The sequence below is a fragment of the Macaca fascicularis genome, chromosome 1 (genome assembly GCF_037993035.2).
Source record: "Macaca fascicularis isolate 582-1 chromosome 1, T2T-MFA8v1.1".
Classification (NCBI taxonomy): domain Eukaryota; kingdom Metazoa; phylum Chordata; class Mammalia; order Primates; family Cercopithecidae; genus Macaca; species Macaca fascicularis.
The window spans coordinates 232,468,447-232,482,527 of NC_088375.1; the positions used below are offsets into that span (position 1 = coordinate 232,468,447).

The 14,081-nt window shown below is 60.1% G+C and overlaps 1 protein-coding gene across 2 annotated transcripts in view; it reads right to left on the reverse strand.

Moving 5' to 3' along the window:
- SKI (SKI proto-oncogene) overlaps positions 1-14,081 on the reverse strand; it is an 84,140-nt gene that overhangs the window by 3,113 nt on the left and 66,946 nt on the right. The window contains exons 2-6 of one of the 2 annotated variants that reach the window (XM_005545237.5): positions 3,184-3,309; positions 2,886-3,001; positions 2,174-2,436; positions 1,687-1,979; positions 29-259 (exon numbers count right to left, since the gene is read on the reverse strand). In XM_005545237.5, the coding sequence (XP_005545294.3) occupies positions 29-259; positions 1,687-1,979; positions 2,174-2,436; positions 2,886-3,001; positions 3,184-3,309 (1,029 nt within the window). Of the gene's footprint in view, positions 1-28; positions 260-1,686; positions 1,980-2,167; positions 2,437-2,885; positions 3,002-3,183; positions 3,310-14,081 lie in introns of both variants that reach the window. The other variant, XM_045388328.3, reaches the window with a different exon arrangement.

Consider the following 14,081-nt stretch of genomic DNA (forward strand, 5'->3'; position numbering starts at 1 on the left):
ACGTGCCTCAGTCTCCCCACCCGCATACCTGGGCCGAGTACTTGGCGCGCAGGCGGCCCGCCTCACAGCCCTTGTCGCACACCCGGGCCTGCCGCGCCTGCTCCAGCTCCCGCTTCAGGCGCAGCCGGGACTCGTTGGCCTCTTTCATCTTCTTCTCGTTCTCCGCGCGGAGACGCTCGATCTCCTTCCGCAGGTTACGCTTGGCCTCGGTGGCCTCCCGCAGCTTCTCCTTCTTGGCCACGCGCAGGAACTCCAGCTCCTGGGGGCCAGGGACGGCTCAGGGTCACTTCCCAGCCGGTCCCAGCGCCGCCCCCCAACCATGGCCGGCAGCCCCCAGCCCGCCCCGTGGGGTCAACCATCTGGCAATGTGCCCTCGAGCCCCGCCCCCAGTGCCCCATCTGTGCCCAACTCGTGTGGTGCCCCCACCCCACAAAGGCTTTTCAGACCCCCATCCTGAGTTTCTGCCAGGCCTGCGGCAGCTGTGCTGCACCTGGGGGCCTGAGTCAGTCACACTTGAGGCTGCAGCAGGGCCCTCCCCTGACATCCAGGGCCATGTTCCCCTTGAGGGCAGCCAGCCAAGTAGGCCCCGGCTCCCACCAATGTGAGGAGGGCAGCCTCAGACATCGCACCATCTGAGGGCCCTGGGTCTCCCCACGCGGCCAGATGGAGACATCCATCCACTGGGTGCCTCCACAAGCCCCCCGCCTCCCCATGAAAATATCCGTGTGACTCACACCCCACGCTGCAAACACCACATGAATATGCATGTGGGAAATCACACCTCCAACCAGAATCAAGGACAACAGTGGCGGGGGACGCGCTGGGGCGAGGGACTGGCACGCGCAAGGGGCACGTCGACAACCCTGCAGCTCTGAGGGCCGACGGGGTTGTGTTGTGCTAAAGCCCACGCCGCGGAAGCTGCCAGACACCGCTGAGGTGTGAATTTAGCGAGGCTGGGGCCGGGTGAAGGCCGGGCCACCCGCACACCTCTCCCCACAGGCAGCCCTGCCTGTGAACTGCGCCTCCCTCAGTCAAGTCAGAAAGAAACCTAAACAACGTAAAAGGAGGCGCGAGACCGGAGCTGCAGCGTGAGAACCGTGAGGCAGAGCCCAGAGAAGCAGCGTGTGCAGGTGGGGTGTGCGCGCGGGCCGAGCCCTCTCCTTCCTACTTGGGAGGCCTGGCAGGAGCCGCCTCCTGGAATACCAGGCTTTAGGAAGCACACCCCTCACGCCTGTTTTGCAGAAGCCAGGTCTTGCTGGCGGAGCGCGTGAACACCCACTCCTGGAGCACACAGAGCAAGGAACTGTCTCCGTGCAGCTGCTCCCGACTCTTTCTGCCACTAAAAATAGCCCGGCCTTCTTTATACCAGAGGAACACGGCTACTTCCTTCGTGGGGCCACCACACAGGGTGTGTGATCCTGATGGGGAAAGCTGTGGTCAAGCCAAATGCAGGGGCCTCCTGGGATGTCCATCGGCCTGGGGACACTGAGGGGCTCACCATACCCAGAGCTGCAGCTTTCGGGAGACGGACCCCCAAGGTCCCAGGCAGGCCCACTGAGGTGGAGGCGGAGAGGAGCACATGGCACAGCCAGGAAGGGAGGAGGCATCACCTGTGCCCGTTCACCTAGTGGAGGCTGTGCTCACTGCCCGCGCCCTGGACCTCCTAGCGCCACCCGCCCTGCTCACCTGGTGGAGGCTGCGCTTGGCCTGCAGGGCCGCGCTGAGCTTCTCCTCCTGCTTCACGCGCATCTTGACCACCTCATGCAGGAACTTCTCTTTGGCTTCCTTGGTGTCCAGGCCGCCCTCCAGCGCCTGCCGCAGGTGCTCCAGCTCCGCCTCCAGCCCACTGGGGGTGTCGGCAGGGGCCGCGGCATCAGGGACGGCCGGGGGCAGGGCACGCGCGCCCGGGGAGCCCAGGTCCTTGGCGGAGCTGGATGAGGTAAAGGACGGGGAAGAGAGCGAGGACAAGGAGGAGGTGACTGAGGAGGAAGCAGAGACAGAAACGAAGTCACGGAAGTGCCCGGCAGCTCCACATCAGGGAGACGCGCCGCTCCCAGAGGAACCTGCGAAACACGGGGCCGCCGAAGCACCCCCAGGCAACCAACCCCCTCAGCCGGTGCCACGCCCACAGCCCACGGCCCACAGGTAGGCACAGAAAGCGACTCACACGTACATTCCTCCCTGCTTTCAACTTCCACCTCGGCCTCCGAGTCCTTGTCCTCCTCTGGGGCAGCCACGGGTGCCAACGTCTCTGGGGCTCCTGGGGTGTCCACAGTCAGCTTCCGCTTCCGAGGCTGGGTGCAAGTGGCGAGAGGCTCGGGGGCCCGGGAGACGGCAGCAGTACATGGAGGGCTGCTCACAACCTTCTGCTGGGCCGGCGGTGCGAGGGCCACGTTGGGGGCCACGGCTGTCTCAAAGCTCTTGTAGGAGTAGAAGCTGGAGAGGCAAACGGGTGTCGGGAAGGTACCTCTGTCCCCAAGAGCCACCCAGACCCATCGTGGCACACACCCGCTCTGAAGGTGTTACAGAGGAAAGACTTTCTCTCCCAGCTCTGATTCTTAAAGTCAAGCTTTCAGTTCCTAAGAACCCATAAGTATTTTCTACTTGCTGGGTATCTCGCACAGGCCAGACACAGGCCGACCACCACATCAAGAGGCTGCGCCCAGCAGACAGGGCTCCACCCACGACTCCACCCAGAACACAGGGAACGCTCTAGGTGTGCTCACCATCATGACGCCAGCCAAAGGAACCAACACTGAGACTGCCCTGACCAAAAGGCGGCAGGTCTGGGCACCCAGCCTGCAGAAACATGGGCGCGTCCGCGTGCACAGCCCTCGTGGGGCCTCCCCCGTGGCCAGAAACACCTGTGAATGGTGCCCACTCACCTGTCTCGGATGAGGGCCGGGAGGTGTGGGGAGAGCTCCTTCTCACTCGCTGACACCGCGGGGGACCAGGGTCGGAAAGCAGAGAGGCGCTGGCGAGGGTGAACACAGCCCAAGCTCTGTTGAGAGAGTCGTCTGTGTGAGTGACCAGGAGAAAAGCCACTTCACGTCCCCGAGGCTGTGCCGGGTGCCAGCCCTCAGTGGGGGGCAGACAGAGCCGCCAGCCGCTGGGTCTGCCCAAGGAGAAGGGCCCAGTACCCACCACCCACCACCCCAAGGACCCTGACAGGCCCCACAGCACCTTATTGGAAGAGCCGGCCAAGGTCCGCAGCCAGCTGGACGGCTTGTCCTTTTCGGAAGGCGCGGGGGACTGGGAAGAGGTGTCATCTGTTTTGGGTCTTATGGAGGCCGGGGGCTCAGAGGAAACCTGCGATCAATGAAAGGACTTGTTGGCACATCTGGTTCCCAGGGCATGGTCCCTCCACCACCCTGTGGCCAGCGTGGCAGTCACAGCCCCAGGCACTCTGGCCATGAAGGACCCTGAGTGGTGCCCAGGGCATGGTCCCTCCACCAGCCCGTGGCCAGCGTGGCAGTCACAGCCCCAGGCACTCTGGCCATGAAGGACCCTGAGTGGTGCCCAGGGCATGGTCCCTCCACCAGCCCGTGGCCAGCGTGGCAGTCACAGCCCCAGGCACTCTGGCCATGAAGGACCCTGAGTGGTGCAGAAGGCAGATTCCATGGCACCCCCCAGGAGGCCGAGTCCACTTTGCATAAAGGCCCTTGGGTCACGCGCAACAGGTGCATGGAGGCTGTGCTGAGGAACAGGTCATCTCCGACAGAACAAAGCGGACCCTGTCCTGCCATTCCGGGTGACCTCACCCACGGCTGCAGCAGGTTTCAGATGGAGAACCAAGACCCCTTCCACAGCAGCTCAGCCTGGCCCGGAGTCCCTCGTCCTTCTCCTGCCAAACCCCTTTCCAAGAACCCGAGTGTGTTCTCAGAGGGTGCCCATGCTGGGCACTCAGCTCAAACAGCCACAGCGCGGTGAGAGCCACTCACGACAGATGCGTCTGGGAAGGGCAGCTGTGGCACGGGTGGTTCGTGAGAAGGGGACACTGTGTCCCTGTGGGCCACTGGCACCAGTGCATTGAAGAGTGGGCATTCTGGCTACCCCCTCCCCACAGGAAGGAAACATTTTCAAAACGAAGGACGCCATCCCCAAAGGAGCCTTGGTCTACAGGATGGCACCACACACACCTTTTCCTCGTTCCCTGCCAGCCCTGCTGCTGGAGGAAGCTTAGCGAAGGTGCCCGGACCCAGCCCACCCAGAACCAGGTGTTGTGTGTCAGGTACCCAGGCACATCCCCCAAGAATCAGTGAATGATACAGGCTGTGTGCTGGGGGCCTGAGCCGGTACATCCAGCCTCAGGCAAACATGAACTCCCCCAGCCCTGTGGCTGGAGATCCCTGAGACACGCTGCCCACAAGGCACAAATGAGACCCAAGGTCTTCCCAAGCAAAATCACAGGGCAGTCTCTGTACGACCAAGCATTCCTCTACTGCCAAAGACCCCACAGGACAGCACAGAGTTCCCAGGGCAGCTGGTGCCAGGTCTACACCACGGGCCAGTGCAGAAGAGGCCACACAGGGCAAGGGACCCTTCACGGGGTGAGGTCCTGCTCACTCTGCTGAGGCCAACCTCAAGCGGGGGCAGCACAGTGGGGCGGTGGGGGCGCTGCCCTTGCCCTCAGCCAGAAAGCCTTGGTGGACAGAGCACACTCAGGGCCGGGGGCTCTTCCCACCTCCAGGACTCCAGGAGGAGACGCGGCATCAGGAACCAGCCTCCTGGAGGCAGCAGGGACCCTGCTTCCCTAAGGAGAAGGTGGGGCACAGGGCAGGCTGTCCAACAAGGTGCCCCAATTACGGGGATGGAGGGCCCTGGGGGAAGATCTGGCCAAAGCCTGTGGCCTCCCCTGTAGAACGTGCACGTACCCTGCAGCCCTCAGGGAACAAGCAGGGTGGGGCCAGGGGAGGGGTGGGTGCCTGGCTCTGACCTGGGCCCAAGGGAGAAAGGTAAGTGTTCGGGCACAGGGCCGTGGACGCAGGGCAGGCAGCCCCTGAAGGCTCACGCAGCCCTGGCTGTGGACGGTTTTTTTCAGAGACACTAAAACAGCTGTTCAGGAAAAAAGACACCGAAAATACCCCCTCTATGTGGTAGCTTTCGAGGGGAAGTTGAGTGTTGGTGACGTCTGGCGGAGGCCCTGACCGCAGGGTGCCGTGCCTGTGCCCAGCAGGGGCGGGTGCCATCCTAGCTGCAGCAGAGCCCCTTCCGGAATCATGCAGACCCTCCCAAGAGGCACAGAAGGCCGAGGACGCCCAGCTGGGTGGAGCTTCCTGTCTAAGCAGCCACTGAAGCGGGCGCGGAAATTCGGCTCAGTTCTCACCCGGGGAAAAGCCACAACAGCCGGCGCTGACTCCGGGAGACTCAGAGACTCCTTGAGGGGAAAGAGTCAGACGCCTCAGGCCACCTCCATGACAGCCAACATCTGAGAACACGGCTCTGTCTGGCGGGGCCCCAGCAGCTGCCCTGTGGAGGTGGCGGGAGGACCATAGGCCCAGGACCCCGACCCCCATCCGCTCAGTGGGGGTGGCCGAGGACCCTGCAGATCTGGAGGGTTGAGGCAGATGGGCTGGGGCCATCCTTGGGGCCAGGGAGCCTCCTGGTCTTCAGGGGGCCAGGACGAGCCTTCGGAGACATGACTCCGTTAAGACCCCGGATCCTCATCAGGCACTCCCCAGCTCTCGGAGCGGGCTCTCTGCAGCATCACGAGGGGAATGTGTAAACAGAGGGTGTCTGCACCCTTGTGGGCCGGCCGGAGGAAGTGACAGTCTCAGAGGGACTGTTACCTGAGCAGTATTGGTTTCTCAAAGCCCCAGGAAGCAGACAGCCGTCTTCAGGCCTGGGATGCCACCCGCCCTACCAAGGCCCCCGGGGGCCCCAGTGTCAGCTGTCGGTCAGGGACAAAACCACACCCAGTGACAGACGGCTGAGTCTTCCTCTGGGAAGAGCAGCTACAACCGCTGGCCTCTGGTGTGACCCTTCTTGGGGCTTCAAAACTAGCCCTTGGAGCCCACAGGCCATGAGGCAGGAGCACGGCTCTGGACCTGACACACCAAAGCAATGGGGCTGGGCCATCCCAAAGCCCTTCAGGCCACTGTCAGCTTGCACAGCGGAGGCCAGCCGACACGCCGCACTGCCCCGTGGCCACTTCTCCTCCTGGGGTCCTTCCCCACACCCCGACAATGACCAGGCAAGCTACCTGGACAGCAGGCACCCGGGGAACGAGTGTGAGCTTGCACCCATGTGCAGGTGCCCCCTGCCAGGGCAGGGCTGAGGAACAGTGGGCCCAAGGTTGTGGACACCCTAGGCCCTCTGACGGAACAGTTCTTGCCCAAAGCCCAAAGGACCTATGCAGAGGCGGTGACCCAAACAGGTGAGGAGCTGGCAGTGGCCGCCTGCCCAGAACGGGGCAGCCACAGTATACTGCTACAGGCAAGCCAGCGGCTCCCCATGGGGGGTGTCCCAGAAAAGACGCTCTCCAAAAATGCACACCCCACCCTCGGGGGCCCTGCGTATCAGGCCTGCAAGGTGCAAAGAACAGAGAAGAGCCACCAAGAAGGCCTTGGGACCCTTTCCTGCCTGGTATGTGCAGACGCTCAGGGCTCAGAGCAAAATACTGACCCATTCCCTGCAATGAGGAAAGGGAGTTTGGAGGTCACAGAACTGCCATCTCCCTTCCCCAGGCCCCTGGCTCAACAAGAGTGGGGGCTGCTTCTCCTGCCAGATCCCACAGGGTCCAAACACACAAGAGCTCAACCCCAGAGACCAAGGAGAGGCTCCACGTCCCCTACCCTGGCAGGGAGGCTGGAGTCCTGGACGGCTGCCGAGGGAGACGCCGCAGAGGCGGAGGGCACTAACCCGAGACTGAATACAGCAGCGGTTACAGCTGGCCTCCGTCCCCAGGCACCTGAGCCACCCCAGACAGGCTGAACCCAGTCTGCACATGTCCTAATGACAGCTCCTCCCAGGGCACCGAGAGCCTGGGTGGTCAGCTCAGCCACCTCCCCCACTGTGGCCTCAGCACCTCTCACTTCCAGAGCCTGTGAGGAGGACATGGGCACCAGCTGTGCCCCGCCCACCCATGTGGTCCCGAGGCAGGGACGGTCACTCGAGTCCCTGAGCAGCTGTCCAGAGCTCCGGGCTGCTTCTCTCACACTGAAGCTGAATGACAGGGCTCAAGGCCACATCCCCGCCCTGCTGGCCACTCGGTGCTGAGGGTCGTTGCCTCGAACCTTCTGGGGACACTGGGGTTTGAGTCAACCTTTGCTGAGAGGATTCACACCCAAAATCAAAACAACCACACGTAGAGCCTGCTGTGAACCTCCAGGACCACCCGGCGTCCACCCACCCTGGGCTCACAGGCACCAGCGGGCAAGGCTCCACCGGACGACAGAAGGCAGATCCCACACCAGGACCCCCCCAGAGCAAGACTCCGGGGAGGCGGTAGTGAGTGGTGGGCAGAGAGGGGCGCACAGCAGCACTCATGATAATGTCAACACAACTTCCTCCAACCACAGGGAGAACCACAGGGGACTTCGCAGAGTGGAGAAAACCAGTTTCCTGTTCAACCTGCAGCCCAGCGACCTGTCACGAGGGCACCAGCCTCAGTCACCCCAGGGCCCCGATGTCCAGTGGCCAGATGTGCCCCCATGAGGGGCACAGCATGTATCCGGCTGAAACAGACATTGAGGCCTCTGTGGCGTCAGTTTCGCGTGTGAACGACGCACAGTGGCAGAGCGGTTGTGCATCCCACAGGTCAGTCCAGGGACCACCGCCAAGCTCTGTGGGTCAGGCTTCTGTCTCCACACCTGCACGGACACTCGGCCCACGACCACCTGGTGTCAAAACTGCAGCCTGGTGCGGGGATGGGCCACTCTACGCCCCAAGGCCTGCTGCACAGCACAGCCCGCCCTGCATCCCCTCCCGTGCGTCCCACTCAGTGTCTTCTCCTGCCAGGCTGCAGCCATGGGGTCAGGGGACCCTCCAAGGGAATGCACACGCCACATGGAGAGGCCAGTCTCTGACCCACTCACGCACACCAGGCAGGCCCAAGCCTCCTCTCGTCAGCATGCAGCGTCCGCACCCAGGCACAGCTGCCACAACGGGAACGGGGGAAACGTGCGGCCAAGGGCCGGGAAGTCCTGTAGATGCCGATGCTGCCTCGCAGGGTGAGTCCGTGAGCGCCAATTCATCTCTGTACAGGGGACACCGGCCTGTGGAGGGGATGGCTGCCACCAACAGGCAATGCCATGGAGTGGCGCAGATGTTGTAGGTACCAAGAAGTCTCCAGAAGCTGCCAGCCACAGGCCACATGGCGGGTGCAGCCCGGGGGCCACAGCAGGTGGAACGGCAGGATCACCCCAATCCAGGTTCTGTGGCGATCGCCTGTGCTGGCGTTCTGACGTTCCCAAGAGGCTGCCTGCAGCGTGGTGAGCGGGCTGGGTGCCCAAGGTCCTGCCTGCGGCCCTGCTCCCGAAGTACGTGGCCCAGAAGCACTCTGCTGTGGTAAGCTTTTCAGTGTGGCTGAAAACCCGTCTGCTATGCCTTAAAAGGATACAACCCAAACTTCAGCCGTGGGCCCAGTGTGGTGGCTCATGCCTGTAATGCCAGCTACTTGGGAGGCTGAGGTGGGAGCATCTCTGGACCTCGAAAGGTGGAGGCTGCAGTGAGCTATGATCCCACCGCTGCACTCCAGCCTGAGCAACACAGCAAGACCGTGTCTCCAAACAAACTCTGTGGTTTTCAGACCATCTTGCCACATTCTTCAAGTGGAGACAGCCTATGCCCACACCAAGAGCCTGGGTGGGTGCCTGGCACCTCAAGTCAGCATTTCCAAGGGAGGCCACCAATTCTCACCCGCAGAGGCCACGGGCCCTGTGGGAACAGCACCGTGTGCTCTCATGCCCCTCGCTGCAAAGACGGTTTTTGTGCATGGCCTCCTTAAACGTTTCCCAGAAACCATTTCCCGGACTGAACCGTCCGTGAAGCCGAGGCTGCGACTGCACGTGAAGGTTTTCATAGCAGGAACGCACTGGCCTCAGTCCAGACTCCCGCCCCCACAGAAGTGCTTCGATGACACCAAAGCACAAGGAACAGACAGAAAACAGAACAACAAGGCTTCCCAGAAAACAATCATGACATTTTTGTGCTTCAAAGGGCACCATCGAGAAAGCGAAAAGACAGCCCACAGGATGGAAGGGAAAACGTGCAAACCCGGTATCTGACAAGGGACCAGATTCAGAACACGTGAAGAACTCTACAAGTCAGCAAGGAAAACAGAATACACAACCCCATTTCCAAATGGGAAAGAACTCGAGTAGCCACTTCTCCAAACAGGATGCCAACATCCAGTAACCACACGCAAAGCTGCCTGACATCATTCACTGTGGAAACGCAACCACACCGCAAGGAGACGCCGACTCAGGCCCACAACGATGGCTTGAATTGGGTTGGTTGGTTTGTTTTTGAGACGGAGTCTTGCTCTGTCACCCAGGCCGGAGTGTAGTGGCGCTATCTCAGCTCACTGCAGCCTCAACCTCCCAGGGCTCAGGCAATCCTCCTGCCTCAGCCTCATGAGTAGCTGCGACTACAGACATGTGCCACCATGCCCAGCTAATTTTTTGTATTTTTTTTTTTTCTAGAGACAAGGTTTTACTTTGTTACCCTGGCTGGTCTTGAACTCCTGGACTCATGTAGGTAATTTGCCCGCCTCGGCCTCCCAAACTGCTGGGACTACAGGCATGAGCCACCGCGCCCGGCCTAGAATTTTTTAGTTTGGACAATGATGACATGGAGACACAGGGACCCCTATGAACTGCTGGGAGGAATGTACGATTATTTTGCTGCTGTGGAAAACAGCCTGGCCAGTCCTCGGAAGCTTTAACACAGTTACATCGCCCAGCAAATCCAGTCCTGGGCGTACACGCAGGTTACTGAAAACACACATCCACACGACAGTTTGTGCACGAGTGCTCACAGCAGCGAAGCAGAGCTGCCCAAGTGTCCGGGGACAGATGACGGGATAGACAGATTGTGGTCTCTGTCTCACAACGGAGTATGACTCAGCCATGAAAAGGAAGGAAGGAGCCTTGGAAATACTGTGCCAACGCTGGACACAGCCACACGTAGCCCGGACACACAGCCACGTGTGGCCCAGACACTGCCACGTGTGGCCCGGACACACAGTCGCATGTGGCTGAGACACAGTCATGCATGGCTGTCATACACACAGCCACGTGTGGCCCAGACACTGCCACGTGTGGCCCGGACACACAGTCGCATGTGGCTGAGACACAGTCATGCATGGCTGTCATACACACAGCCACGTGTGGCCCAAACAAGGTCACATGTGGCCCAGACACACAGTAACTCGTGGCCCTCATATAGTCACATGTGGCCCAGACACACATACAGTCACACGTGGCTGAGACACAGTCATGCATGGCTCTCATACACACAGCCACGCGTGGCCCAGATACACACAGTCACATGTGGCTCTATGGAATGACCAGGACAGGCCAATCACCAAGATCAGTGTCGGATGGGGTTTGGGACCTGGGGAGTGACGGGTCATGTGTATGGAGCTTCTTGTTGGGGGTGACAAAAATGTTCTCAACTTTGATGATGATGGTTAAACCATTAAACTATATTCTGTGGAAGGAAAAAATTTTATGGTATGCAAATTATATCTGAATACAGTCTTAATTTTTTTTTTTTTTTTTGAGACGGAGTCTTACTTTGTCGCCCAGGCTGGAGTGCAGTGGTGCGATCTCGGCTCACTGCAAGCTCCACCTCCCAGGTTCACGCCATTCTCCTGCCTCAGCCTCCGAGTAGCTGGGACTACAGGCGCCCGCCACCACGTCCGGCAAATGTTTTGCATTTTAGTAGAGACGGGGTTTCACCGTGTTAGCTAGGATGGTCTCGATCTCCTGACCTCGTGATCCGCCCGCCTCGGCCTCCTAAAGTGCTGGGATTACAGGCGTGAGCCACCGCGCCCGGTGAATACAGTCTTAATTTTAAAAATCTATTTAAAAAACAAAAATATGAGAGTGAATTCTTGGTCGAAAGCCAAACTGTCAAGGTGAATGGTTTTCACCACAGCACGGCCCTCAGAGCAAGACAGGATGAGATGCCTGGGAGCCAGGGGGGCGCTCGGCTGGCATGGAGGAACCAGAGGGGTGCTTGGCTGGCATGGTCGCTGCTGCGACAGGGAGGGGCAGCTCCTGGCACAGGGCTGCCACATTGCCACACCTGTGTGGACACACAGGACACCAGGAAGGCTCCAGGTTTGAGTCTTTCGCAGCTGTTTGGGGTCAGGCAGCGCTTATTTGCCACAAAGCCCACAGTGCAGCTTTACCTCTGGAAGCCTAGTTTTTCACCTTCTAAAGCCCATCAAGAAAAGAAAGCTCCATCTGAGCCAGGGGCCTGACGTCCAGTTTAGGGAACATTCTGGTCCCTGTCACCAAGGCCATCCCACAGAGCCCTGTCACCACCCTGAGGTCAAGTTTCCTTTTCAGAGGGGCCCCACTGGGTGGGAGTGGCCTCCACCCCAGGCACAGGGCGTGGCAGTCATGATGCTGTGGAGGGTGGGTCCTGCCCTGCTGGGGGTGCTGCCTGGTGCGGACCCCAGCCCAGGTGCCAGGAGACTGGCAGACAGGGGCCTGAGGGCCCTGGGAGAGCAGGTGGCTCTCGGGGAGACAAAAATGTGAGAAGCAGCTAGAGGAGGGACAGCCAGGCCCCCAGAGGCCTCCCTGCCATGGGGACAGACATGCATAGCCACCCCCGGCAGCCAGCACCTCCCACAGCTTCTGGGCAAGACCGAGGGGCTGGCATCTACACGCACCCACGTTCAGTGGAGGACGTGACAAGGTGGCCCTGGATAAGGCCCAGTGGGGCAGCAGGTGGGTCTGGGCTTACAGGTTCCCTGAGACAGCCAACCGGCTCGGCGGAGGAGGACACAGCACGACGTGGTCTTCTTCCTGCCAGAGAGGTCAGGCTGGTCTCTGGGGCCCGCATCCCCGCTCATGGCAGGCACGGCCTTGAGCCCCACCTGGGTCAACGAGGGCAAGACACAGGTTCAGACAAACCCCACAGCCAGAGACGCTGCTGCTGCCCATGGCAACAGGCAATGCAGCTGTGCCCGGGGCCCCCTGCGACCCCTTGTCCCCCAGGGTCATACCCCTTCCACAGCACCCCCAACCCGACTCTGTCCCCAACCCTGCTCCCCACCGTGCCCAGACACCACCAAGTTGACACTGACACCTCCGTGAGTCCGTGAGTCCTGTCATTATCTTGCTGGCCATTAAAGAAAGAAGGTGGCCTCCAGCCCCCAGCCATGAAACAACTCCTGATCTTGGGGGCTGGAGCCAGGAGCTCCTCGGAAAGGTCGGGAAGGACCAAGCCGCCCCACCAGTCGGCAACAGCACACCTGAGGCTAATGAAGCCCTTTCACCAAAGCTACAAGAGCAACCTGAAAACCATGTCCAGGAATCTCACAATGCCATAACTTAGAGATTAAATTTTAAAAAGAGTTCCTTTTTCAATAGGCAGGATTTTTTTTTTTTTTTTGAGTCAGAGTCTCGCTCTGTCGCCCAGGCTGGAGTGCAAAGGTGTGATCTCAGCTCACTGCAACCTCTGCTTTCCGGGTTCAAGCCATTCTCCTGCCTCAGTCTCCCGAGTAGCTGGGATTACAAGCGCCTGCCACCGCATCCGGCTAATTTTTGTATTTTTAGCAGAGACAGGGTTCCACTGTGTTAGCCAGGATAGTCGCGATCTCCTGACCTCGTGATCCGCCCGCCTCAGCCTTCTAAAGTGCTGGGATTACAGGCTAAGCCCCCGCGCCCGGCCAATAAGCAGATTTTAATACAGAATTCAGCTACTAAGTAGCATTTCCAAGTTAGAAAAAGTAACTGCAGATTGAGAACTCAGATGTGACCAACACTTCTATCACCCACAGGTTCTGGGTGAAGAATAGTAAAAACACACGATTTTTATCACATCAACCTTGCTGAGGTTCCCTCACCCACAGAGAACCAGGGCCCAGGGCAAGGCAGGTAAGAATGCCCCCAGGTTGTGTGCGGTGACTGCAGACCAGGGACTCGGCTGGAGTTTGGGGCAGACAGGGACAAGGGCAAAGCCTGCCACGCATGGGGGAGGCCAGGGAGAGTCGGGGCCCTGGATGAGGGCAGCCGTTCCCTTGCTGAGGGGAGCAGCCACACACAGCAGCCTCATGGTCACTGAGCGCCAATTTTGTGATTTTCATGCCATTCAGCAGGTCACCAGATGAAACCTTTTCTAGAAACGTCGCCCTGCCCAGCATCAGGCCTTCCTTAGACCTCTCCATCCTGGGTGTGACTCACAGTCGGGCTCAAACCCCACGGGCACCGGTGGGAGGGAGGCTCTGGAAGCCCCCGCTCAGGGGAAGAGGAAACTGCCGCACCTATCACATTGGCTTCTCAGGACCACCCCAAGACCCTCACACCTTCCTGCACGACATCCTTCCAACATCTGAGACGAGATGAGCACCCCTCCATGTACTGTGCACCTCAGAAAACACGGGGAGCCTCCGAGGCCACAAATGAAAGGAGAATGACAAACCCAGAGTGATGCCCACCACATGACCACCCTGCTGCCTGGACCACCATGGCGGCGCAGTGACCACCGACTGCGCTGGAAGGAACAACCGGAACTCAGGACAGACGCCGGGAACCTGCAGCCACAGGCCTGCTCATCCGGCACCGAGTGTCAAGGTGCCAGTTGAAGAAGCCAGGAAATGGTGGCTGGGACAGGTAAGACAGTCTCAGGCCGGGCAGCAGCCACCAGACCCAGGAGCCTTGCACGGGGATCCCAGGCAGAACAGTGCCCAAGAACAGGGGCAGCAGGAACACGAGGACACGCAGCTTAAAGCAAGACACACGGGAATGAGAAGGAGACATCCCAAACACCAGGGACATACCAGATGCTCGAGCAGAACTTTCCAGAATAAAAACAGTTCGAAGAAATCAAATGCAGTCCAGAGAAGAAGAGAGCACGATGGTGGGGACAGACGCGCAGAAAACAGGGCGGCCAAGTGTGCCTGG